Genomic DNA, 27,285 nt, shown 5'->3' with positions numbered 1-27,285 from the left:
TCATTCTGCTGCACATACCGTACGTCTCCCTTTTTTCGGTGTGATTTATCCAGCATAGAAACGTTAACAGGGAACAGACCCTCCATCAGGTCCAAAGCAGTTTTTCTAACAGGATGAGGCATGAGAATATCAACCAGAGAACGGTCTTTGGCAACGACCTCCATAGCAAGTTCTTCATAGCGCTGGTCCTCAGGAGACTGCAGTCTCCTTTGGGGCAGATCTGTCTCTGTCTCGGGGAGAACGTCATCTTGGCTACTGTGCACAGATGTCTCCTTTGCAACTAAACCCTTGGCTGTATCTTTGTCTGCCGGGTGAGGCTGAGGTAACGCTATGTGGCAGGGCAGTACTTGCTCCGGAGGAGCTGCAGGCTGCTGCTCTGGATTTATTAACGCGTTGCCATTCAGAGATGTAGTGCTGCATTCCTCCTCCACCTGAGCATCTTCCTCGCCTCCGCTTCTCGGGACAGGAATAGAAGTTTCAGGAGTCAGCCCCTTCATATCCTGACAACACGCACATCCAGTTATGGCACTGTCTTTACATTCATGATCCTCACATCCATCTTTCTCAGGATCACGGAAACTATAAGAAAGAACACACTTCCTTTGATTTCAGACACTTCCTCTACAATAAATATTTTTGCAGACTGTTTAAGCAGCTGCAGGTAATTGTCACTATCTTTCCAGCTTTCTCTTTTTATTAAAGGTTTCTAAATTAATATTCCATAATAGCTATTAATTGTGCTTGGGGAAAAAAGGGAGTATGTAAAATGTCTCGCTGCACCGGATTGTTTGAACCCCTATTAAACTTCTTTGTCTAATTATGACCAACATACATGTTTTCTGAAATAAACCCGTGGTAAAAAGTGCCCTCAATGTCACACCGATGCCGTCTGGCAACTGGATGAAAAGCACGCAGCATCCCACCGGCCATGGCGAGCAGCTGCTGGCAGGACGAGGCACTTGCAGGGACCAGGGCTTGCCGAGACCTTTCTGAGGCCACACCTGGCACCACCGGGCCGCCACAGGCACTTTGCGATTCCCTCCACCAGCCCTCTCGTAACACACTGACTGTATTGCAAGAGGGCAAATCTTTACTGACTTGTTCCTTACACCTTCTTATTTCTATAGCAAGAACGTTTCAGCCCAAGAGTGAGAGCTGGTTTACGCCATCACTGTCTCCTGTGCATCAATTCTCAGTCCTTCTTAGAGACCACAGCTAGCGCTTCCTCCTCTTAAGAACTGAATGCCACCACAGAGGAAACACTTCATCTGAGGCTTCCATTTTGAAAAGGCCCTTAGACTTCAGTAAAAGTTTTACTAAATCCTTTCAGTTAACCATTTTGAGATCAAACTTCTACTCTTGAGTTGGCCAATGCACGTCTGACTCAGTGCTTCGAGTTTTCTGACATGACACTTCCGATAGAAAAAGCTACTGTCTGCAAGGCATTAAATAATTATATTCATGATGACAGAATAAGTAGATGTATGTAATTTAAAAATACACTTTGGACCGGAACTTGCAAGGATATAGGGGCACTGTTGAACACAAGATGACTGGAGCACACGTAGACCATCTTCTGCAATCACTGACGTGCACATATACATCCATGGAACTGCTTGTGAAAACAGCCAGTGCATCTGTGTATTTAAATACTATTATATTAAACCTATTTCTTCCTCTAGCAGAATTTTTCATAACCTAAAAGGATTATGAGGGGACAGTAGAGAGGAAAGCTAGAGGGATTAGATGGAAGGAACATCTATAAGGCCCGATTTAACTACGTTAACTTTACATACAAGCTTCAAAGTTGTAGGCGCAAAGCAAAAATTTTCTCCCTCAAAACAGGCAGACAGGTTCTGTCCACCGTTGCCTGGCTTTTTCTCTAAGGTCGCATATAAAGGCGACGGCAGCAATCGCTCCTTCCTGCCCCTAAAGGTACTCGTTAAGCCCATCTCTATGGATGGTGTCTTTCCTAAGCCATACATGAAGGTAGGAATTTTCTTTCCCTGACAGAGACCGGGGCAGTGGAGAGCCATGAAGAGAGTTAGTGCCTAACAGCGAAGACTGCTGCTCCCCCAGTGGAGATAGACACACACGCACACAGAGAATAGTTTCTAGATTCAAGAAAATACCAGCAGACTGTTGTGCTAGGAGAGCTTCCACATGCTTGGACTATTATATTTAACGCCACGAGCCACACACTATCTCCAGCCGTTGCTTGTCTGGGCAGGTTTCCCGAGGCAGACGTGGATGCAGAGTGCGGACGGTCCACAGCCCAGCGGGGCTCACCCGGCACAAGCTTCTCATGTGGCCAAACCGAGGGGCGCTGTGGCTCAGCAAGGAAAGTCTTGCTATTTCATCGTCTCTCACAGTTTCCCTTCTTCCAGCTCTACTCTGCAGCTTTAACGCAGTCATTTTAGCTTCTCATCAAAAAATGAAGTCAGCTTGACAAAGGGAAATTTAATCATAGTTCGTACTAGATAATGACCAACAATGTCACTTAGAGATATCTATTATGTGCACATTTTCACTGCAATTAAAAATAAAAAACTCATTTGAGCTTAACTTGAACTACCTAGTTCTGATGATTTAGTGATGCCATTAACACTGGAAAAGCCTTTCCATCAAAAACGTGCTAGAAATACCCCCTGCAAACACCACCACATCACAATGCGATGCTGTACTGTGACATATAAATCAATGTGATGATGATACAATATTGCGATCATGGATTGATAAGTGTTTGTGGAGTGATTGACAATGAAAAGAAGAGCCACAAAGACACCCAAGAAAATCACCACAAACATGGCTGGGCCTTATTCTTACTCATTCTCAGGCCCCATTGCAACGGCAGCGGGTAGGACCAGCTTGTGGGCTAAACCAGCCATCTGCAGCAGTTACCACGGAAAATGGGTAATATCAGTGGAAACTACCTCTAAATTGTATTGTGCAATCAGATGGATGCAAAATATGCATAAGAATGTCCTCAAGGATTTTTTTCACTAACCCCCAGACACCATCGGGGTAGGTAACGATCACAGCTTGCTCTTCCTGCTGGTCCCAGCTGGAACTTTTATTTGAGTAATTAACACTGCAAACACGCCCAGTCTAGTTGTTGAGCCACAGCTCAACAGCACTTTCTGGTGGAGGAAAGCAGAGAAAAATGAGATACAGCTGTAACAGAATGAAACCTGTACTTACAGCTATTTCCCAAAGATTATCATCTAAATTAATTACTAATGAAACCAGTTCTGGATTTCTCATCTTTTCATTACTTAGAATATATTACAGAGCTATGATCAAATATGTTTCTGATGTTACTGTTCTGTCCAGAACTTCCAGTGACACTCATGCTGACCCGCTAAACCTCTTAGCTAAACCAGGAAATCTGAGGAAAAACTTCAAAAGCTTAGTATAAATACATATTTTTTTTCCTAATATAATCAAGCCTCCAGAAACCACTGGGAGCTTTTTGCATGACTGAAGCAGTGGGAATTTTATTACTATACAAGTGTCAGCGTCACCGCCTTGGCGAGACAAAGTTCAGATCTTTTTCTCCCCTGATGCTCCTCAAAGAAGAAAAACAAATATGGAGAGTTAACGTACAAACTTCCTTGTTAGCTATGCGTAAATGGCACAGTATGTTTTTTCCTTTAAAAGAAAAACACACCAAAAGCCCCTATCACACCACTCTGCGAGCAGGTGTATTTTTCGAGACTGGGGACATCCGAGCTGTTGCAGATGCCGTTTTTGCCAGAGCTCAGATGAGGGAGCTGCGATCTCAGAGATGTGAAGGAGCACAGCTGCCGCGGGGAGAGCGGCTCAGGTTCACTCTGCATTTCCACTTTTGCTCCACACCCTAGAAATTATTTTAAAGACTGTCCCAAAATGAAAAAAAAAAAAAAAAAAAAATAGCGTAGTGGATGAGTATTCCCGTCTGGGCAAAGGATCCCGAGACACAAGGACAGACGCAGACGGACGTGGCTGCCGCTGGAGATCACACATCTCAGACACAGGCTCTACCCTGGGCGCAGCCTTACCTGGGGGAGCCGAGACAGCTCTCACAATGCCGAGCCGGTGCCGCCTCACCACCGCTGCTTCCGTAAGGCTCCTGGAAATGAAAACAGCACACTGGGACAACCAGCATTTTCAGGCTAGGTTTCATTCTACTCCCCTGTTTGTTATCCCCCAAAACAGAAGTCAACAGTAGATCTCCGAGTAGCTACACCAAGGTTTTTATTTTTGAGTTTATCTATCTCTTTTTATTAATGAAGTTGCTATTACACTCTTCCTAGGTAACGTCCGTCTCTTTGTCCCAGAAAACCAAAGAACAGCTGGCAACACAACAGATACTCTCACTGACTCTTACCATTCAGAAAGTAGGCAGCATGGCTGGAAGTCTGTCAGCCTCTTCAGTTGGGTAATTTTAATAGCATATTAGATTATTTGTTTTCTGACCCTTTCATCTTCTTTATTCTTCTTAACAACAATATTGACAGCTGCTGTCCTTCAAATTCAGGGGCCAAAAAGGTTGGTCATTTATAAAAATCTCTCTCTAGCAACCTTTTCTGGGATAGTGCTGTAATGAAGTTGCTGTAGTTAACAACAGTCGCTGCTGAAATGCGAGCATCCTGCGTACAGCACGTGTTCTCTGCAAATGCATCTCCCGCGTGCCAGACCCCGCGCACACCCCTCAGCGGCTCCGCAGGGGACCCTCTGGCGCCCGGTGTTGGCCCACCCTCGAGCGGAGCCCCCGGCACTCGCACAGCGTGTCCCTTGAAGCAGACGCTCCTCTTCCTTCCTGCCCGTCCCCGTGCCCTGCTGAGCGGTAACAGGGAACTCGCCCAGCCCACGCACCCTTCTCAGGCGGCTGCCGTGAAGTTCCCATCCGTATGCAGTTCTCCTATCACTTTTCACATTAAAGAATGCCTCGTTTGGCTGCAACACTTTCTTACAAAATACTTTCAAGAATAATGAATGGTCGCTATTAACCATAAGTATTTAATGTGTTAAAATTGGTAGCACTTCTCCCCAAATCCCCCTGTATTATTTCTCCGGCACACTGGAAAGCAGAGCATGCGTTTTGCTTTCCAACAGCTACACAGCATTTCCTCTGGATTGAGCAAACGTGGCTTCTCCTCCACATCCATCATCTCTCTATTGCACGCTAAAAAGATAATTAATAATAAATCAAGTCTTAATCCCTAATTTGTGATGTTCAGCAGTTTTCCATGGGTATAGTCCCACAGTTCTCTAAAACAGGTAGATAGTCGTAACTTGGACTCAAACACTAATCACTCACTTCGCATCTTTCTTACCTGTGTGGAAGGAGGAGTCGATTTTGACCCCTCGCGAGCTCTCCCCAATGCGGGATCGCCCGCCTGCGGGAGGCTTTCGGCTGAGGCACACTTGCTGCTGCAGCTCCCGTCTGCTGCGCTAGGAGACGGGTCGTGCTCAGAGGCGGCTGCTCCAGCAGCAGGGCTGGGATCGCCCCCACTGCTCACGCTCGGGGGGGGAGCAAAAGCCAAAGGAGGAGAAACATCTGATGATTTTTCTTTAGAGATAACTTGGCAGAAAACCTCAGTGTTCTGCACCTTCCTGCTCCCGTTTGGATTGGAAACCTTGCCGGGAGGCCATTTGGGATGCGACAGCCTCTTCTGCAGGGGTGGCTTATGCAGTGGGAGGTGCTGGGAACTACCTGGCCTTTGATTAATCTTTCGCTCCATGTATTCCATAAGTGCAGTATGCTGGATTTGTTTCAGCTCTGTCCTGGAGATACTTGAACTGGAAAGTGCCCTCCCTCTGTTCTCCAGAGTCTTTTTCCTAGCTGCCACTGTATCTTGCTCAGTGATTTCATCCCCGACTTGATTCCATGATACTTCCTTATCTGCCAGCTGATCGAGTTTCTCAGGTTCAGAGTAACACAGTTTCTTTTGCTCTTTGGTTACCCTTTTCCTTCCCCCTATTCGACCTGTTTGTGGCCTCTTGATTTCTTCATCTCTATTGAAACTTTCCAGGGATTCTAGGTGAGAAGGGGAACAAGGAACAGGATTGGCATCCTCACTTGCACTGGATAAAGAGAAAGACCTAAGGTGTTCAATTGAAGGCCTTTTAGAGGGTTTCTGTCTCAGTCTAACGGGCAAACTCATCTGTAAGTCTTTTCTTTTAAAGGAAGTTTCTCTCAGAACCTTTTTCTGAGCCACTTTAAGTTTCTCTCTATAGTCATTCTTGAAACTCTCCTCCACGGATGAAGCAGGACTCCCAAGAATGAGATCTTCAGTCTCAAGCAGGAGATCGTCAGCACTGTATGGAAGGTGGTGGCTGGTCCTTTGAAGCTGACTGCTTTCCCTTTGGATCTCTAGACACCGCGCTGAAGCAGAGTAGCTGCTTACTGGAAATGCCTTTGGTGAACTCCTCGAGTCCTCCTGACACCGGGTGAGCTTGTTGTGGTGGAGGATGTTGGTTGTTTTCCCTCCAGAAAGATAGTAAAGCATGGGAGTCGTCTGCCTGGTTATTTGTTCACCAGCAGGATCATCCTGAAGCTGTCTTAAGAGCTGTTTTTGAAATTCAGGTTGGCGTTTCTGATAAGGAACAGGAGGTTCCTCTTGTTCCAGACGCACACTAAGGTCAGCGCTGCTGTTGGTAGCCTGTTTTTCTTTCTTGACTTCATGTAAAAACCACGACGTGGAATCTTCCTTTGGTCTGAAATAAGACATTTGGTTAGTATTGTCATAGCATTGCTTGTTTCCCTGATCTGACCCCTCACAGCGAGGGTGCTCTGCTTCTGTGGTGCCGCGGCTGCAGGACAGTGACGATCGCTGCATTTTGGCTTGCTGATTATGGAGCGGTTCCTTAACATCGCTCCCAATTTTTCCTTCAGAGTCACAGCACTGATTTTCATCTGTACAACTGGTCAGCTTCCTGGAAGCGTTTTTAATTAGAAGAACATTGTCCATATATTTTATATCACAACTGTCCTCAAACACATCTTGATCCAAGTCTGAACACACCTCAGCAGGGATTGGGCACTGAGCGCAGGGCAAGGATCCTTTTCGGTGGCTGGGCTCCGGCACCACGCTTTCCAGATCTGCGTCTCTGAAAGCTGGCTTACGTATGCTGCAGGGATGCTGTTCGTCTTCTTGTGTATCATTAACTGTGCTGGGGCTGGTATGCACTGGGCGACAGGACTTGGAGCTCATCTCTTCAGGAATTTTGTAGGCAGGAACTGAATTATAAGCAGAAAGTATTTTAGGGACATTTGCCAAAGAGTCAGTCTTTAAATATTCTTGAAAAATGAATGAAGAAGGCCTGCTAAAAACGTGTGGATTGTTTCTCTTTATAAGTTGTTGGGAAGGGCTCCACTCTCCATTTTCCTCCGTCTTTAACCCCTGAATTTTTGATATAAATACCTCATTTGTAGAATCAGAAGAAGACAGACCCTTGTTTTCCAGAGTCTTTCTCCGAGCAGCCACTATATCTTGCTCAGTCATCTCATCCCTATGTTGCCTCCATGGTACATCCCTGTCCGCTGGCTGACTGTCCTGCATGCCAGGACCTGGCTGCACACTACGCTCACTGTGACTGCCAGAGTTGTGTCTCCCTCTTGAGTTTTCAAGGTGTCTAGTGACTTTATAGCTATCGAGTCTGGTGGGAGGAGAAGGTGGGGGTGCAGCCAGAGGCAGCGGTCCCTGATTCGACGTCCCTCGGGTAGGAGTGCTTCCACAGCGTTCAGCGAGGCTGGAGCTGTGAGAGTTACTATGGATGCTCAGGTCTGGTGCCTTGTACAGGTGCAGGCACCTGAGGTCAGAGTTTGCTGCACTGGGATTATAAATACCTCTTACGTATTCTGAGTCCATGTACGATACCTGCTCTGGAGGCAAACAGCAGTTTTCACCATAGCACAAAGGGGTGGGATACTCTGGAACATTTGATCCCCCTGAGAAAGAGCTATAAGCAGAGTCTGCTCTCCCAGGCAGGTGCAGGAGATGGTCTACACCGCCCATCGACTTCACCGGCGAAAGATGATTACCGTTTTCAGGCGAGATGATGGGCTCCACCAGCTCTCCAATCCTGCCACCTTGCCTGTGAGTCCATTGTGCTATCTCATTCCCTGAAGAAGCCATGTTGTAGCATTTCCAGAAATCAAAGTCTGATTAAATGTCCACAAACAAGTTGTTAGAAAAGTGCATTTTTCTCTGTAGTCACATTCCAATAATATCTAGAGGATCCTAAAAAAAAAAAAAAAAAAAAAGAGAAACGTGAAAAAAAACTCAGTGGGAGGATTCTGATGGCACCTGAGAAGATCAGACAACGAGCACCACACACATGCTCGAGATAAGAACTTGAAAATAGTATTTAGAGCAGCTAGAAGTAAATTTCTGGCTTCAGCCAATTATCAGAACCTTGGAATGATCATTTCCTCTATCACAGAGCAACTGAGTCTTTAATAACAAGAGTTCTCTAGATCTTCATTAAATCTAAAAGACTATACATACAATTAGAAGATGCCCTCTCATTACAACTGCAAAATATCAAGGGCCAGAATCAAAACTAGTTTCTGAATCTGCCTAGAAATAAACCTGAGAGGTTGAAACTCCCAGCTCAGATGCTGCCTCCTCCTGGAGGCGCTTAAATACAACATGCACCTGGTGGTTGAAGTTTCAAAGTGACTTAAGAGTTGTGCTTCCAAAAATGCGCATAACCATGGGCCAGTGCCTGGCTCTCATCTAGCTCTCATTCGGATGGATGCGGCCCTGACCCAAACAGCATGGGGGTTTGCAACTGCACGACTGCAGTGACAGTACACAAAGTGTGCCCAAACCCCACATTTCCTTCCAGAAAATCTCACGCAGAAATATGAACACATGGACAGTGAGTCAGACACGTCAGTGCCCTGTGGATAACTGTACCGAACAAGCAATGCACAGATTAACCCCAAAGAATTATCAAATATGAAGACATCATTATTATAATCAATCTTATCAGGCTTCTCCCCTCTCCTTAAAGGCTTCCATTGTTTCTCAGAGAAGCAAGAACCAAATCACACTTTATTTGATGAACGTGATGGAAATGGTTTGTTGTTTAAGTGAGTTTCCGTGCCATTTCCATCCATGCTCAAAAATACATATTTTCAAAAACCTTTCCCAGAGGCTTATAGAAAGTGCCCTGATGAGAGATCGACAGAGTATCTCGATGAGAGATTCTGCAGCCAGTAGCAAATCACAGATTTTAAGAGACAGCCAAATATTTTTATGGCTGATGCTAGGAACTCCCCTGCAAACACACCAAACGTACTAGAAAAATACCATCTTAGTGTTCACGTACAACAAAGACACAACTTCTGTAAAGTCTAGAAAACAGCCTGTGTTTATTAGCAGCATTTGACATTTACTCTGATTGTTATACATGGCGCATGCAGGTTTACTTTAACAAGTGAGATCCCTACCGGCAGCCCGCTCAATAGGCCAACAGAAGACATGCAGGAGACGGTCACAACTCTACCAGCGCGACCCCCTCAACCGCCTCTGCCACTGCAAACCCCTCTGCCACGCTCACAGCCAGTATGAGCCCCTAACAACAGCCTGGACCTGGCAAGGCAGGCAGGTACTAGCCACAGACCTGATTTAGTAATTTGCATTTAAATGAGTTCTAAAGGCTGATTAGTTATTAAAATAAAGCCAATAGTCTTGAAAACCTTTGGTGGCAAACTGCTCCACATGACACACCTTCCGAGGAGATGTAAACTGTTCCAAGTCCTACCAGAATATTACATGTCTCTTTTCTTCAAAGAGGCTGAACTCGCCAGACCTTTCATCTGTCATTCCCAGTACCCCACTTCTGCGGCGGGGCCTCATAGGTCTGGCAGAGAGAGAGGTTTCAGGGATGATGTTGCTGTTTAATCAAAAAACTTCACATTCCTGCCTTGTTTGAAAGACAGTCCTGGTATCATTCACTTTGAGCCAAAGGAAGAGGTGGACAGGAGCCAAAATACACAAGTTAATCTATAAAGGGAACTTGGACTGGTGGGACACAGTAAATAAATTAACTAGATTCTGGGAAATTAAAACAGCATAACACTGCACAGTGGGAACTTCTGCTGGGCTTTTTTGGATGTTTCAGTAAGAAACTGACTCAAGGACGCCTGGAGAAGTTCTCTCTCTCTTTACAGATGATCTAAAATGCAGCTGTGAATTTAATTGTCTAATCCCTGAATAACAGGGTCACACAGGAAACATGAAGCATCAACAGCTGATGACGACATTCCCCACCCTTTTCACCACAGTGTGTTGAAGAATTTAAAGAAATAAAAACCTTAGATACCCGCTGAAAGGAAAACCTTGGATTTTCTGAAGCTGCACAGAAAGAGAAGCAGTGGAGGGGATGACCGCACTGACACTAAATGCAGGATCAGATCGCACCACAGCTGCTGTCACACCACCATGGCGGTACCTAAACGAACGGACTGCACCGGAGAACCGGGAGCACCGCAGTGAGCACAGGGTCTTGCTGAGCCGGTGGTATCTGGAGGTGCTGGGAGGCGCACAGGACCGAACCCCGTGGGAGCCACATTCCATGAGAGAACCAGAAGGCAGATTCCTCTGTCATTCTTATCTCCATTTTTTTTTAATCAAAATTTTGTTCCAGTGGAACTTCTCCAAGCAGCTCAACTACTCGACTGTTGCTATTAATAGACCGAGCCAAGTCTTTGTCTGGGATGTGCTGGCACCGTTCCACTGAAGTTAATGGAGCCACCCTGATTTACGACGAGAATTTGGCTCTAACTTCTCCCAGCTATGTGTAGAATTTAAATAACAGTTGTACTTTGGTTTATGTATATCAATGAGAGTACCCTCTTGGTTTCCTTTACCAGCGGTTCCCAAGATGTCTTTTCCCCTATTATTTCAAGCTACCTATTCATGATTTACAGTGAGGTCAGCAACATAATCAAGGTCTTTTGTCTCAGGTTTTTATGATAAAATAAAAAAGAAATAATAGGAAATATAATTTCAATATCTTAGAATACCGAGGTAAAAACACCTGACTTGAGAACAGCAGCAGCAAGCACTGAATCCCCATTTGCAGGAGGACACTGCAGCTTGTAGGACATTCCCTCCTCCGTCTGCTCCTCTTGCACAGTCTCTCCCGTAGCCCGTCTGAAGTGACCTGAGCCTTTCCTTCTGCTCCATGGAGAAGTGCCAGACAAGCAAGAGGACTTTCCCCCTGCCTCACTGGGTGCCCTCTGGTCCCACTCTTGCCGTGAGCTTGCATTTTGCGTATCTGTTTTGCTTAAGACCAAGTTTGCAAATTCTCATCCTTGAAGTGACAGAAAAACGATAAGAACTGCAGTAATATCCTCAAGAACAGCAATACACTCTTCTCCAGAAGCCTCTGCTAAAATGTAATGAAACGATACAGTAATGAAACACATGTTAAGGAAAATCTAACATGTTTCTTTGGGGGAAGATGTCTCCTAAACGCTGGAAGCAGAATCGTTGGTCTCAATGTGTTTAAAGAACTATGTGAAAACTGCTTTCTCTGTCACATGGCAAAGAAAAACATTAATGTACTTAAAACTCAACTGACAGTAACAATGGTGTTACTGTTCTACTCAGCTGGTAGGTGGTAGAGCACCCTCACGGACTACATTGTCTCTGGGTCTTAGAAATGCCCTGGCAAGGCTGCAACACAACGTGCACATTCCAGACAAGCTCGCAATATTTTCATTGTAAACCTCTGAAAGCAAAAAAAGAAAAACGTTAAATTAGAAGTACATCAGAACCAAGAACACCAGAAGATAAAGGGAAGTATATTAACGGTGTGTTGCTTCGTGCTTAAGGAGGAAATAAATCCACTAACAACCTATTAAGATCCAAAGGTTTTTGGTTGGTTGGTTGGTGGTGGTTTTTGGGGTTTTTTTGGTTTGGGTTTTTTTTTTTTTTTAAAAAAAAAAAAAAGGCTAACTTGACTTCCACTCACTTATTTATCATATGTACTCCAATACTACCCAGAAAACCCTACACAGAGCACAGCCCTCTATGCAAAGCCTATTGCAAACATAAAGCACACACTCTCTGCTTTATAGATCTGACAAACAAGAGAGATTAGATGAAAAAAAGTGTGGAAGAGAAACAGGGTCTCCGTAGGGATTGGGACGTGGCTAATGCTTCCCAGCAGGCTGACAGCTGAGGGAGAACAAGACCCAGATGACACACTGTGTACAAGGGGCTGTGCTGTCTCTGGGCTAGGATAAAGATGTCTTATGTCTCAAAAAACAAGATTTGTTACAAGTTTTCACCATAATAATGCAAAAAAAAAAAAATTAGTAGTGGCAAGGCAGCGCCAGGAAATCCACGTTGTCGCTGCCCACACTGTATGTTTTCTCAGCTCAGGTACCAGTGCTGTGCATTGGAATTCTGTGTTTACCCAAACATTATCAAATACAGTCCCCGAGCGACCAGTGCAGGTTCAAGCCCTGCTGATGTCTCCAGCCCCACGCTGACTGCTGTTAAAATACCAGTCGCCACCTCAACCTCTTCATTCTAGGGAAAGGTGGTTTATATTGCACAATCTTGAATTCCTTGCAACCAACTCAGTAGGTCAAAGCCTCATGTCTCTGGCAAATTAACTCTGTACAGAGAGAAATCAGTGACTCAGACGGCGGCCAATTAACAAGTTACCTGTCTTTTAAGGGTAAGCTTTCTTCTACTTACAGTTTGTTCTTGTTTGACGTCATTTAGATTATATTAGGTGCTGCTAATTAATCCATAACTCACCTGCAGTTATACACAATGCTTGCCCAAAGTGTCACCCATCCGAAACACAGGTATTTTCTTCATTAAGCCTCTCATTTACCCTCAACAACCCAGGAAGAACAGCCCCTGGTGCTCAACACAGCCATGCAGTATGTTTGCATACTTGTGCAGTTCCATTAAAGTTTACCAACACAATCTTTCCATCAGAGAAGCAAGAATGAGCATTTTCCACAATAAATACAAGCAGAGTTCAAACCTTCTTTTGAGACCGGGCTGTTGGTTCTTATGGGTGAGGAATTGTAACTTTGGAAAACCAAACAGGATTTCTCCTCCAAAACGCTCTGGAGAAAGAGGCAACACCCTGCTAACATGCTGGCATGTGGAAAACTTCAGAGATCTATTTCTATTAAAACCGTCCTTTTAAAAAAAAAACCAAACATGGCTCCATGGAAATAAAGGGGGAAAGCACAGCTATTAATCCATATCAAACTACAATATGCAACTGTTCTCCAAGCAACAGGAACGGTAAGTGTCTGATGCAAAGCAAACACTGTGACCAACCTACCAATATTATGTCATGTACGTGTTTGTGAATGACCTGTTTCTTATCAAAGGTTAAACACCCGATGTAAATATTAGCCGAAATTCTTCAGATTCCGATCAGTTGCACAGTCTGCAGCACCTGACCCATCTGCTTCACAGACCATGAGATCTAATGGCTACCAAAGTACCATCTGCGAGACTCTTGCTTTAGCAGACAATCTTCCTGGCTGCCCTAGGGAAGCCTGGAGAGTCTGAAAATCTGGTGAAGGCAAGTACCAAGTCTCTGGTATCACAGACACCTTCAGTAGGTCATCGGTTGATGATCTAGCACAGGTTCCCAGATCTCCATCCAGGTCTTCCTGGACAGAAATCTACATGCATGCACAACACGGATGCATTCTTGGTGACTGTGCCTCTGAGACATGAGATGGCTGGAAATAAGAGCTGCTCCTTTGACCAGACTGTGAAATATCCAGAAATTCCAGACAAATGTCTGAAGTCTTCAAATTCCAGCACTTTCACAGGACTGTTGAAAGGGTGAAAGAAATGGAAGGATACCACATCCAGGAAAGTGTCGCTGTCTCATCATCTTTGTACCCAGCACCTCTGAAAGTCACCATTTCTCTCTTTTAAAGAGATACATTCCCTTTATTATTTTTTCTAGCCTATAATCAAGAATTTTGTCCCCTAGGACTTTCAGCTTTAGGTTTCAAACAGGAAGGCAAGCATATCAGATGACGTCCCCTTTAGATGACTGGAAAACACACATTCTGCTAATCTGTATTTTTCTTGCAAAGATTTCTGAGACTCTTAAAAAGCAGATTTCTCATTTCCTGCAATTTCCAGAACTACCATGCAGGTAGCTAGCAGTTGCCAAGGACATCATACATCAAAACCCAAGGACACACTTTCAAGTTTGGTTTACACAGGCCCAGTGGGAACCTTACCCGGCTACTGAGAGCCAGGGAAAGTCAAAGTGTCAGACGTTCTCAAAACAGAGCCTAAACGGGATTTAGATGAGGTTTATGCCTTGTGTGCACAGGAATAAATTTCACCATAGTTTGAGGAATGTAAACACCATAGACAGACTTAAGGCTTTCTGGAGCTATGAAAGTGTCTTGAATAATTTAGAGGAGGATGAAAATAATAATACTGCATCCCACTATCCCCCTTTTTGGGGGGGGGGGAGAGGACATGACGTGGGGCAGGATGGATGGACACAAGAGAGGGGGAGATAAATCTTCCTGAACTTCCTTACCCAGCTCTGCCGAGCTCTCTACAGAAGGAAGAGATTCCTCCTGGCTAGCGTGGGAGCTTTGCTTGAGCCACAATGGCAGAACTGGTCCATCCTCCACCTTCCCTGGAGTCACTTCCCACGCAGCGATGACATCTCACTGCTGGACATGAACGTTTGGCATTTCAATAACACACATACTTGGCTGGTGAAAAGCTGAGGCCCAAATAAAATGCTTTGGGACCCGAGAACCATGGTCCGATCTCTGGCCAAGGATTTAATGAGGAAGATCAGGTTTGGCAATTCTTCACAGCCCTGTGAGAGACCTTTTCTGAGCACCCAACAGAGTCTGACCTTTTAATTAGGGCACTCACCCGCCACATACTTCTCCATTGTCCTTGAATTCCCTGACTTTCCTCATTCAGCCTCAAAAATTTCTCTTGGCTTCCCCATCGTCCTTACTCCCTAATCTACTAAACACCAAACACTTATTTCTTGTTTCTACTTCTGAAAGCACTTCTCAAAAAATGCTTTTCCAGAAATCACAGCTTCATCCTAAACGTACGCGTTTCTTTACAGTCACTTCCATTTCATCCCTTCTTATTTCATCACAATTTCCCTTCTTTCTTTTTTAAATCTAATCAAGTTCATTCGATGCTGTAAATTCACTATCCATGCTGCTTTTACAGGCTACAAGAACAGACTCAAAAATATTCAAGAGAATTAAAGAATTACAGACTCTGAAGAACTCAAAATTTCAGAAAGAGAAAAAACCTAATGACACTGTTGATTTTTTCATACATATGCCTTTAGAATTAGCTTACATTATCCAATGTCCTAGAAAACACATAAGAAAATTCAAAGTAAAAAGCCTTCATTAGTCTCCTTCCTCTCCCAACAAGTTTAGGAAAAAAAGCGACTCTTTAAGGGCAGAAAACTACTTTCCACTTCCCCCACACACACACTCGATTCAGTACACATAGCGAGGCAAGGAATCTCAAATAGACGAGGAATCTCAGACAGAGGAGGACACAGCCAGAGAACTGCTTTCTCCTTGATGGATAAACCACCGTATTTTAACATAGCAAGAAAAAAGAGATTTGATTTCCAGGAACAGGGTAAGCCGCAACATAAGCGCACCCATCAGTGGGCAGAGCCGTCTCAGAAGATGTTTTCTCATTTCCACCTTACTGACAGCTCGCCAGCAAAGCCGTCCAAGAAACACCAGAGAAAAATAAAATTCTCCTAGTCCCCCTGACCTACTACTGACTGCACCGAGCTTCCCACAGCACAGGCGCCAAGCCAAGCCCACAAGAGAAGAAACCGGCCTCTAAACAGGTGAAATCCAGTTCAACATCTCCAACTGATGTATGGTTTGGGTCCAGAATAACTAACAGTAAGAGTCTGTCGTCACTCTATGCAAGACAGAGTTTTAAAAATATGTCTGTTATTAGCAGCTTGTAATTAGAAAAATCAGACAGCTCCAGCAACTGCCCCGCATCCCAAACCAAATGTAGTCACAGCACTATATGGATCAGAATTTGCCTTTCCTGGGCTTTCTTAGAGCTCTGAGAGAGCTAGCTCTCACCCAAAGTCATGAGTGAGAGCTGGCTGGCTGGGAAATGCCATAAAGTCATCTTATCTTCTGAAGAATAGTGGTTTTCTGGCAGCTAGATATGCTTTCTTCTGTTATAATATAAAACTGTTCTCAGAAGCTTAATGGATGGCTCAGTCATCACAGCCCAAGAGGCCCACACAGAAAAAAACCCCTGCAGACTCCAGTTTCCCTGTGCTGTAATTATGTTTTCCACAGACAAAACTGCCATGAGAAACATCGCTGCTGCTGCTCCAGCTTTAGACCAGGTGGATCCAGAGGCACCGGGCCGGGCAAGGGGCAAGTGTTCAGCTCACACTTCATCAAGTGGGATTATATATATTATTGATCTATATAAATATATATATGTGTATTTATATTTAGATTATTGCTTTTAGACATAATAAAGATGGATTAAACAATTCATTCTCTGCCCCTTAAATGTAATGAGAAGCCTTCTGCTGAACTTGGCAAGCTTTAGACTGTGTGCTATGAACTTCTTGAAGGAAACGGAAACACTCATGCTCCCTTCACCATATCCCCACAGTCATTCCCACCTAGGGATTACCCACACGTACAATGTTGGACGGAGAATCCTACCAGATCTTCCCAGAGCAGAGGGATGGCACAGCCAGGCTGGCTCCTCACCCAGAGAGCAGGGGAGCACAGCAATCAGCTTGTGCTAATTGGAAAACCTCGTAACACTGAGCGCAGGGGAGGAGGAGACTGAGCACGTGAGAAAAACAGACAAAGAGAGAACGAAGGCAGAGATGTGGCAACAGAACTTCATCTAACAAAATGATCTCCTTGTACCTCAGAGTATATCTTAAACTTTAACCACACACCGCCAATACCAGCAGGATTATTTGCTTTACCATAAAACCGTTTGAGAGTCCTACACTGGAACAGCACCCACCACTCTGGCCTCCCCAGCGCTTCTCCTAACTACGAATTAACTTTTTTAATAACTTACTCCCCTCAATAAAGCATATAACTTTTCTACCCTTTCATAGCACATTGCCAGTCTAAAATGTAATTAGCAAACAATATTAGCACTTCCATTTTCTTATATACAGATTAAGGATTATGAATTAATATTAATTTATTTGGTATTAAAAGAGCCATTAGCCCTTTAACTTTTTTATTTTGACATACGAAGCAGAAACTATTCCCTTCCAGAGGATGTCTGTTTTCAGTCTAACTCATCCAGATGTTAAACATAATCGTGCCTGCCTTCAGGCTGAGGGAGACAGTAATGTAATATCCAGTTACTACAGAACATTCCACTGGAATAAGAGAAAAACACCAAATATATAAAAGACACATTATACTACGCTGGTCCATTCCTTTGGCAAGTATTGCATTTGAGTATTTTCCCATATCTTTCATTTAGGCAAAATTCATAAGCATTTATTCTTAATCTTACTGGTTTCCATAACAAACAATGAGAAAGCGTGTAAATTAAAAATAATCTGGAAATATCTATTAGTTATGTTAGTAGAGTTTAATGGCAGGGTGCAAGTTGCTCAGAATCACAGGCAGAAACGAAGCACCTGGTCTGCAAACAGTATTCAGACACGCTGCAACACTGATAGGGGATGCTGGAGGAAAAAGACTGGGGAAAGCATAAATTTATATAATTCTGGGAAAAGGCAGTACCTGGAGCAATAACCAGCGAGACTTTAACAAGGCAGCTGGCACCAGGGCAGTTACCGCACCTCTGACGACAGGCGAGTAATTCCACTGAGAAGCGGAGTTTCATTTAGAGGATCGCCTGCCTGGCATATAAACAAGAGACCACGCGATTCCCTGTCTGTAACACTTCATAGCAGTTAGTACCTATCCAAACAGAGAAGTGTGAGATTTTTCAGACACGGCTTTCTACATTTACTCTGTTCTCCAGGAACTTCCTCTTTGAGTCCCCAAATTGGTCACCTATAACCTGCGTTTCACCATCTGCCTCGCCACTTAAACACTGCCTGTGCCGAAGGATCATGACGTGCATTTCTATGAAGGTAACTATTTTTTCTGTAAAAACGTCTAACTGCCAGACCTCTTACCTCATCTATTTAATATGGATCTACATTTTATTTATTCTGAATAAAAAGAAAAAAAATACATAATCTGCACACCCAAAGGTAGAGCAGAGCTCCTGCGCTTGTATTAGAATGACGGTCACGCCAGACGTGGCACACCGGACTGTCCGTGCGCACAACAGGTGTGAGATCGGTCCTTTACACATTATAACACACTAATAATGTTATCATTTCAAAGATAAATTCTCTGCTGTAAATTAAGTTCTGCTGTTGTTCCACTTCCTTGGTTACATTCACGCATTTCCCTATGAAAAATGTCATCTTGCACACGCAGAGACAGAGGGGATAAGCCCAGAAGTTCAGGCTGCCTTGTGCAATTACATATGCCTAAGGCTGCTTTCAACCCCAGGTTAAACATTTCAAAGCGTGGTTTTAATATTTTCCAAGATATATCCTGCTCCTTCCCCTGTTTTCCTGCAGACTGTCACAGAAGGGTGCCTCCGGATGGAGCAGATGGACTTTGGCAGCAGATGCTCTGGAAGAAACTTGACAGCTGAGTCAGCCCTTGGTGGGGAGACAGGATCCATAGAAAACAGGACACTTCCACACTGTTTTCCAACGTAACACCATCTTCTCCCGCACCTCCACCAGCTCATGCCTGGGTCTGGGCGTGCGCTTGCGATACGTCTCTAATCATCGTCACCGCGTGTGACCAGCAGCAGAGCACACACTCTGCGCCTCCTGTTCCGTGCAGACCTTGCAAAGCACTTGGAAACTGCTGCCAGGATGCCCACAGGCACACCTGGAAGCACTCAGACCATGCAGCATCGCACAAACTCTGCATTAAACCCTGTGAGGTCTGAGGACCTGTGTGGCATCCTCCAGCGGCTCTGGGACACGCTCAAGTGCCACCGTCTCAATGAGGGAAAAGCTGTGTGTAAGGAGAGACGAGTGCGATCATCCAGAGCACAGCACAGACACAGCCACTGGGGCCCTCAAAGGTCCGCCCTCGGGGTTTCGCTAAATCGCTCTCCCTCCCCAAACACAGGCACTTATCCAGAGATGAAGGCGCAGTTACTTAGACCACGGATCAGCAGAATCACTGTTCCTACCAGATTTACAGCAAACTAGATACAACACAGAGTAACCAGAATGTTATTTTCATTCTTTTCTTGCATGAAGCAAATATACACATAGGCATCACAGCAACTGTTGAATTACAGAGAGCCAATATATACCAGATACAGACATCTAGAATATATGTACCACTCTGAGACGACATTTAGTTTAGTTACCTCTAGAGATCTGGATGCACATTCACAGTAAATACAGCTAGCTCAGATTTTCTACCTCCAATTTTCTCTTTAGAAAACCAAAGCTAATGCTTTGGGTCCACATTCCAGCTACGTCTGTAGAAATTATCTGAAAGTCAGCGGAAAAGAAATCGCAAACATCAGAATCTGAAGTGTTTTCAAATGCGACTCGTACCGTGTCAGAGATTTCCCTGATCCCACCTGGCCCCGCCACCGGGACGTCTCAGAGGCAGCGGGCGGCTCCACGCAGGGCACGAGCACCAAAGCTGCACGAGTGACTGTCACAGGCAGCTCCTCCGTCTCACACTGGAGGCTGCCCTTTGGTTCATGCCATTCCGCCGTGCGCAGTGTTACAGTGGCAGTGGAAAAGGAAGAAAAGCAAACAGCAGGCTCGGCTATTTCATTATCTCACCAGTCAATCATTAACGATGGCGCTTTTTCTGCCCAGCTGTTGGGCAGCAGCCACGACTCCCGCGTGGGCACAACTGAAAAATTCCATGAAGATGATGCCGAGGCCACAGCGGAGAGAGCAGGAGAGGCCCTCGCCCCCCGGGACCAACGCACCCCCTCCCGTGCAGCCCCCTGGGTGGTATCACCAGAGGAGCATCCCTCAGCTCCCCCACACCTCGTCCTCCCCTGTCCCCAGCCCGGGTCACACCGCACGGGGAAGAGCCCCTGCTCTGGGGCAGCTGAGACACGCTGCCAGACAAAAGCTAATTAAATCCAACTGAAAGCAGGTAGATTTAATCCAATGATTTTATTTTCTTAAAAAATTAGGTACTACTTCCAAAAGGGGAGAGGAAGAGGGTTGCACAATAAAAGTTAATACAGTTCAAGGAAACACTGAAGCTATGTTTTGTATGCTGCAGGTTTTTTCGGTTTTTTTCTTGTTTGTTTGTTTTTTTAATGTTTTGTTCATAAAACAGCACAGAAGGCACACAGATTGAGGCTTTCATCTATTTTGTGCAACTCTGAATCAACTCAAGCCTGTGCAATAAATTCTTTCCTGCCTCCAAATATATGCGATGGAGCCTGAACATTTTATAACATCCTTATCTGGCGAGATGAATTCCTGCTCGTTTCCAGCTGGGCTTAAAAAATAAGCCGATTTTATGCCACTATTTTTTTCCTCAAACTAAGCTGCCAACTGGATAATGCCATGCAAGCAACAGCTCTCTGATTTGTTCTTAGGTGTCGTCTCTCAAAGGAAAACCAGGGACTCCTTCAACATTTCCTACAAAAAGAATCCGCTCGCCTGTGGCTACGTTCAATCTTTACATGGTGGCAAGGAGCAGACAGCTCTCCAGTGGGACACAGATTCTGCTGAAGACACCGCAGAGGCTTCAGAATCCATCCCTGCTTTACTGCACAGCAGAAATAGGAGGGGACAGGGATCATTTCGTTGGGAACATCTAAATTCTGCATCTCCTGTGCAGGAGGGGAATACAGTAGCCTCCGCCGAGAGCAACCATCCGGGCTCCTCCTCAAAATCCTGTACACAAACAGGCCATCCCTAAGCATAATTTTTTTTCCCCCAGCAGCACATGATGTGATCAGTACCTCCCGGAGTATAGAAGGGCTCCTGGGAAGTTACTCAGTAACTAACTCCGTGTTTAGTCACTGCATTAAATACTGTTTTCACAAAGCAGTGACTTGGTATCTGATCGCGTCAAGTGTTCTCCAATGGGAGGCGAGGGGACTGTTTCCAATGGTCCAAGACATGAGAAGAAAAAAATAATCTTGCCCTGCGTGATGCCAGCTTGGCAGGAAAAAGACAAACCTGAGCAAGTCCTCCTGCCAGGCCACGAGCAAAGCTCTCCTTGGGGACAGAGCTGGTGACGCCGGTCGTGCCTCGTCTGTGCAGGGGGCTTCGTGCATTTCTTTTGTAACTGTAAATTTTGCGCAGGTATTTCAGAGATTACCAATTTGTTAAAGTGCTGCAGACAGAAATCTGATCTTAGCTCTACATGAATAGTAAAGGTTCAAACATACCACAACAACAAAAAAATAAATATAGAAAGCCGAAGTCGTCATTCTTCCACCCGAGGCCTTGGGTCTTGGAGGGTTAATGCACCAACTGCTGCCTCTCCGGGCACAGGGGACACCTGAATTCGGCAGAGAGGCTGCGAACGTTGGAGAGTTCAGGTTAGCACCGAGATTTGCCACAGATCTTTGTAAGCTTTGGCCCTTAGATTACAATGAGATTTTTTTTAAGATATTTGAGCACATCGAGGTATGACAGTGTCCAGACTTTTCCGGACACAGCACAGCACCCCACCTGTGACTCCTGCCCACTCTGAACAAGAACTGAACAGACATGGAAGTTGAAGTGTTCCTAAACGAAGTGTCTCTTTTATGTAAATGGGGGATAAACAACTTGCCACGCTGCTGTCAGGATAAATCCATTAAAAACCGTGAGACTCTCAGAATCAAACACAAGTTCCCCCCTAAGGTGAAGGTGCCGAAAGCTCTGCAGGACAGAGAGTGTCAGCAACAGCTCGGAGCAATCACCTGAAACTCTGCAAAACAGCGCAAAGCCTCGGGAAAAGGGCCCTGTCAGCACAGTATCACATAATCCAGAGCTCTAAACCAGCCGAAGTTTTACTAGTAACTTGCAATAATAAGTTTTACTAGAAACTCGCAATAATGCACAGTACTATACATACAATAATAGCATTCACTGGTTATAAAATTATTTCAGATATAAATCACATGCCTCCAAATGTTCCTCCTAAATTATAAACCAGTTGCCTTGTAAAGAAGTTATTAAATATTATATATGGTCCACAGCTCTAATGATTTGTATCTCACAATGGCAAGTTGTTCTGAGGCTGGTTACGATGGGGGAGGGCAGCGCAGCCCCCCTCGGCTGCTGAAACCCCAAACCCTGGGCAGAGCTAACGGGGAGCAGGGCTAGAGCTCCTTCAGGGCCCCGGCTGTCACAGCAAATCCCTGTTTTACAAGAATTAACAATTAAACCTTCCCACTGCCTTTGCATGAAGCGCTGTAGCTTTGGGCTGAGTAACTGCCCTTTGCTCCGTGCTGGGATTGGAGTCACCCGTCGGCACAGCCGCGCAGGAGGGACGGCCAGAACAACACACTCCTGAGAGACAGGGTAACCACAGCCCTGCCCCGACTTAAATGCGGTATTATGTTTAATGACTAATAACGACTGAATGGGATGGGATGGAGAGACCCCGGATGAGAGAATTTACAGCTGCTCTTGGCAATTAAAAAGCACTACAATGCATCAAAATCAGAGAATACGATAGACCCAAGGCAGAAAACCTCCTCTCAGGTCAGCACAAGCACACCAGCCATCATTCATCACCACTAGGACATAACCAAAGTATTCTCAGGAGATCTACAAGTCATGAAAATGCACGCTTAGGTTTGTTACCTGTAAACTTCCATGGTAACAATAATAAACAGAACCAAGAGTAAAAACAATCAAAGGATTTTGTAAAAACAACAGAGCTGAGGTTCGTTTTATCTGTCCTTGGGTTCCTAAACGTTTAGAGTGCATTTACATTATGTTTTCAAACTCTTCTTCACAGCCAGAAATATTGATATATACAGTGGATTTCTTAATGGAGAGTTAAGACTTTCAGGGAATCCCTTGAATTTTTACAACTAATGCTTTCAGAGATGCGTAAAATCTCACAATGCTCATGATAAAGATGTCAGTGGTTGCCTGTCATTTCTGAACACTGCCACAGCCACTGCACAAAACTGCTTGGAAGTAGAAAATTAGGTTTACGGGCCAAAACTTGCCTCTTAATGTTATTTTCCAGATCTTCTGCTTAATCTGCACACCACCAGGATGTGTTCTGCACTTGTGTGCAGCTCCTGAGGGCAAGGACCAATAAGTCTGGATAAAACACAGAAAACACCAGCGATCAACAACAACCAGGGGAGACGTCTGCTCACCATTCATCGGCACCTCACATTCCGTCACTGCTCATTTCATCCTAATTGCACAGTACCGACATCACAAAAGTGCTGACAAACTGTAGAGGTATCAGATAAGCACGCAATATTAAAATAATTTCTCGTGGCTGTGACAGTCTTTTTTCATACAGCCCCACATACATCCAATTAGTCTCTGGTGAGCCCCTTAATGCAGCAGGATGAAGTAAAACCACAGCGACCCTGGGATTCCTCACCCGCCTCACGCAGGTAGAGAGCCGTGGGCTGATCGGAGCCTCCCGGCCCCACAGTGCTACTCCCTGCACATCTGCCTTCCTAGCCTTTGGTACGAGGTGTCGGGAAGTGAAATCCGACAGGGGAAGCAACACAAACAGCAAATGCTACCCATAAAAACCTCCAATCGCCCACTGGGCTATTACCTTTCAATGTTATTTTCATTACTTGGCATCAGCTGGGATACAGATGGCTGCTCGGGGTTATTGGCTTCGAAAACTAGGTCAACGGCGGCACAGATGCAAAGTAAAAATAAAAATCCTGGGGTTTACCCACCAAAATCATCCAAGTAACAGCAGCCTAATAGAATAATATCCCTGAGAGAACTCATCAATCCCAGACTTCACGGATGTGGCTGCCCTACCTAGTAACCAAACCAGCTCGCAGGGCAGGACTCCAACAGGGCTATTATAGATTATATTCATTACTTTTTCACTAGAATCTAGTAACTCCTACAGGAGTTAATCCTTCTGCATAACATTACAGCAAACACAACCAGTATTTTTTTAGCATTTCCTATGATTTAGTAAATTGTTTAGTAATAGTGTATAGAAGAAAGGTAACACAAAGCCAGTGCTATTGTTCTAAGTCATGCAGATGTACCCTGGATCAGAGACAGGTCCCCGTGTTCCTTCAGTCCCTGATGGGATACGAAATGTTCCGCAGCCAAAGCAACCTACAGAACCTTCCTTTGCTCGCGCTCCGTTTAAGGCTGGTTTCCCAGTTCACAGCAATGGAAGCAGCTGCGAGGAGCCCGGGTTTCTGCTGCAGCGCGGAGCAGAAGCCGCCAGCCACGTGCTGGGGAACGCACGGCTGCCAAGAATTACCTAAAATTGGCACTGCCCCCCAACAGCATAGCCACGCTCTCACTCACGTACATCTTCCCTGGGAGTTTTGACTGAGTAGGGTTACAGGATTTGTCCCTGGTAAAATACTTAATGTTCTCACCTACAGACGTGAGGTCAAATCATACCATATTTGAAAGCCTCATTAGAAAAAGAAAACAATATTTAGCTGAACACAGTTCCCAGCTGAAACCACGCTGTAAGCACATTTAAATGCTGCACCACCAGTGCCTGAGCTCTTTGAACCCACAGAAAAATCTTCAGAGAATAGCATATGCTGTACCACACAACACGGGGACATTTGAGCATCTGAACCAAGGGGCTGCACCAGCCCAGGTGAGTGGGTTTAATTTTACTGTTTAACATAGTTTCTCAAACCAGCTGAACTTCATTTTGTGTGGCTCGCAGATTCCCAGCCATCCCTGGGCCTCAGAGCGGAATCCACTCAAGCCATTAAAATGGAAATGCAGCAGAATCCCAACTGCTGCCGAAAGGGGCGAGATTTGCCTTTGTCCTCCTCTGCCCACTTCTTCCTCCATCCCCACGCTGGCCTTACTGCAGCCCCAGCGTTTGTGGGCTCTGCCGAGTCGATTCGGTTCGCTAACCCGGCAGGAGCTGTTCAGGGTGTGTGTTTGGTTTTCTGCTGGTTTATTGAGCTGAAAGAGCTCACCGAGGAACTGGGTGAACGTCAAGCTGACGCCGTGGGAGAGGAGGGGAGCGGGGCAGGGCAGCCACGTCCCAGCAGCTCGTGCTCTAACGCAGAAATTCATCCCCAGTCACTTCATGCTCGCGGTGTCAGTGCTCTGCCGAGCTTCCTTCCACATCCAACAGTCTGGGCAAGAACTGCAAAAAGCGTTAATTAGGGCTTGTCCCTCTGACCTGTGCTCCCCTGAGCCACTGGCAGAGGGTGCACCCTCGGGGGTGCGGTACCCGCGGCACAAACCTGTACCCAGCAAACAGGCTTAGCAGAGATCTGCTTTGAGTCTGATACTGATTCCACCCAAATCAATGGCAAAACTCTTCCTTTAAACCGGCTAAATGAAAGGGCATTAAAAAAAAAGAAACAGGGCATTGTTTCAGGAATGTGTCACTCATCAGAAGTTGTAAGTTCTCTTTTTTTTTTCCACAGACTATTATAAAACTCATATTTAAAGGAGATTTGTCACTACATTTAAAAAATTTGTTCAGGAGTCACACACATATCTAAGTATTAAAGAGCAGTGCAGGATGCTAATAAACAACTCCCAAGGAGACTGTGATCTATTTGTTTACCTTTTAAGCATTGTAAAATGTGAGAAAGTAAGAAGAGAGGGACATTATGGCTCCCCGGGGACAAGGGTCCAGCTGAAGAGCAGAAATGCCAGCTGCTGCCTGCTTTTGTCATCAGGTATGTGCTCCTCTCTTTCTGCACTAAGAAAAATAAATAAATATCAAGGGCTTCTGGTGGTATGTCGATCCAGTTACACGGCAAAGGCAGCGTCAGGCTCTCTGCTTTCTCTCACAACACACAAGTACAATGCTGGCTTTGTTATGGCGAGGCTAAATAAATAATGTAGCCATTAGATGTCATAAAGAAAAGGAGCACTAGGCGATTAAATTCCAGATAGAGCGCGGGGCGGCTCTGCCACGCTCCCAGATAAACCGACGTACAGCGAAGGAAGCCACAGACTCTGCCAGCGCTTAGGCCAGCAGCTTGCGGTTTTTAAAGGCCAAAATTACACACAGTCAACAGAGATATGGAACATGAAGGTCTGGGCATTAAGCAAGTTCAGTTCAGAAGAATGACTGATAACAGGTATTTCTTTCTCACATGCGTGCGTTTACTGCAGTGGAGCTTATAGATGTATAAAACCCGCAGGGTCTGAACTAACGTCTCTTGAACGCAGCTTTTGAAAAAAAAAAAAATCAGTCTGTCCAACAAGGCAACTTGAGCACATGTATTTTCACAAGTAAAAGCAATATTATTCTTATAATCAAACACTAAAAAGAGTTTTGGAGGTCTCCAAGCAAACCTGGCTCATTAATCACATAACTTCACATTTGGTAAGCACTCATTTGGCCAGCAGTCTGGAAATACCAGTTAATCATTTAAATTCTGGAGTCTCCCTGAACTTCAGGTGGCATTGGGATGACAAAATAACAGAGAGCCATTTTACATTTAAGATTAGTATTTTAGGAAGCATACATTTTCTTTTCTATGAACCTTTTCTGCTAATAAGGACCTTATTCTACAAGCTATCCACAATGGAAATTTCACAACAGCTTTTGTGAGAGCCTTCACTATGGAAAAAACCCAGGAACAAGCTTCAAGATGTTTTTCGTGTGCTAGAGTTGTAAGAAGTTATTAACAGAAAACAGGAAGCACAGAAGGCGTCTGCTCTGGAAACTCCTATAAGTGGATAAACAAGATGCTACACATGATCTCTGCTTTTTATATCTGGTTTTATATATTAAAAGAAGCAATTTTCCTAGGTACACAATGGGAAATTCCGTTAGTCTCATCTAACAACTGACAATTCACTAACAAAACTCACTAACCTGGAAAGCATTTCTTTTTTGTTTAATATGAGCAAATCCTTCTTGTTCTACCAGTCAGTTTTATATAATATAGGCAAAGTTACTTGCAATATATATAAAGGTCCTTTGAACTCAACATTTCTCAGATGAAGAGCTGACAGAAGTTATTCAATGGACAGGCTTGGGGCTACACAACGATTTAGCCGCATTCATGCAATCAGTTAATGGCAAAAGTGGAAAGAGAACAA

At 44.8% G+C, this 27,285-nt stretch overlaps 1 protein-coding gene across 10 annotated transcripts in view; it reads right to left on the bottom strand.

The window, feature by feature from the left end:
• The window catches only part of SHROOM1 (shroom family member 1), a 40,307-nt gene that overhangs the window by 4,337 nt on the left and 8,685 nt on the right, over positions 1-27,285 (bottom strand). For 6 of the 10 annotated variants that reach the window (XM_074604256.1, XM_074604262.1, XM_074604258.1 and 3 more), the window contains 3 exons: positions 5,319-8,228; positions 4,041-4,111; positions 19-579 (listed from right to left, as the gene is read on the bottom strand). In XM_074604256.1, the coding sequence (XP_074460357.1) occupies positions 19-579; positions 4,041-4,111; positions 5,319-8,123 (3,437 nt within the window). In that variant the 5' untranslated portion in view covers positions 8,124-8,228. Of the gene's footprint in view, positions 1-18; positions 580-4,040; positions 4,112-5,318; positions 8,608-19,647; positions 19,778-27,285 lie in introns of those variants that run through there. The other 4 variants (XM_074604265.1, XM_074604266.1, XM_074604261.1 and 1 more) reach the window with 3 other exon arrangements.

This window comes from Larus michahellis, chromosome 11 (assembly GCF_964199755.1).
Source record: "Larus michahellis chromosome 11, bLarMic1.1, whole genome shotgun sequence".
In the NCBI taxonomy this organism is placed as follows: Eukaryota; Metazoa; Chordata; class Aves; order Charadriiformes; family Laridae; genus Larus; species Larus michahellis.
Note: the sequence above shows the minus strand (reverse complement) of the source record. Positions and strands in the feature narration are given on the sequence as shown.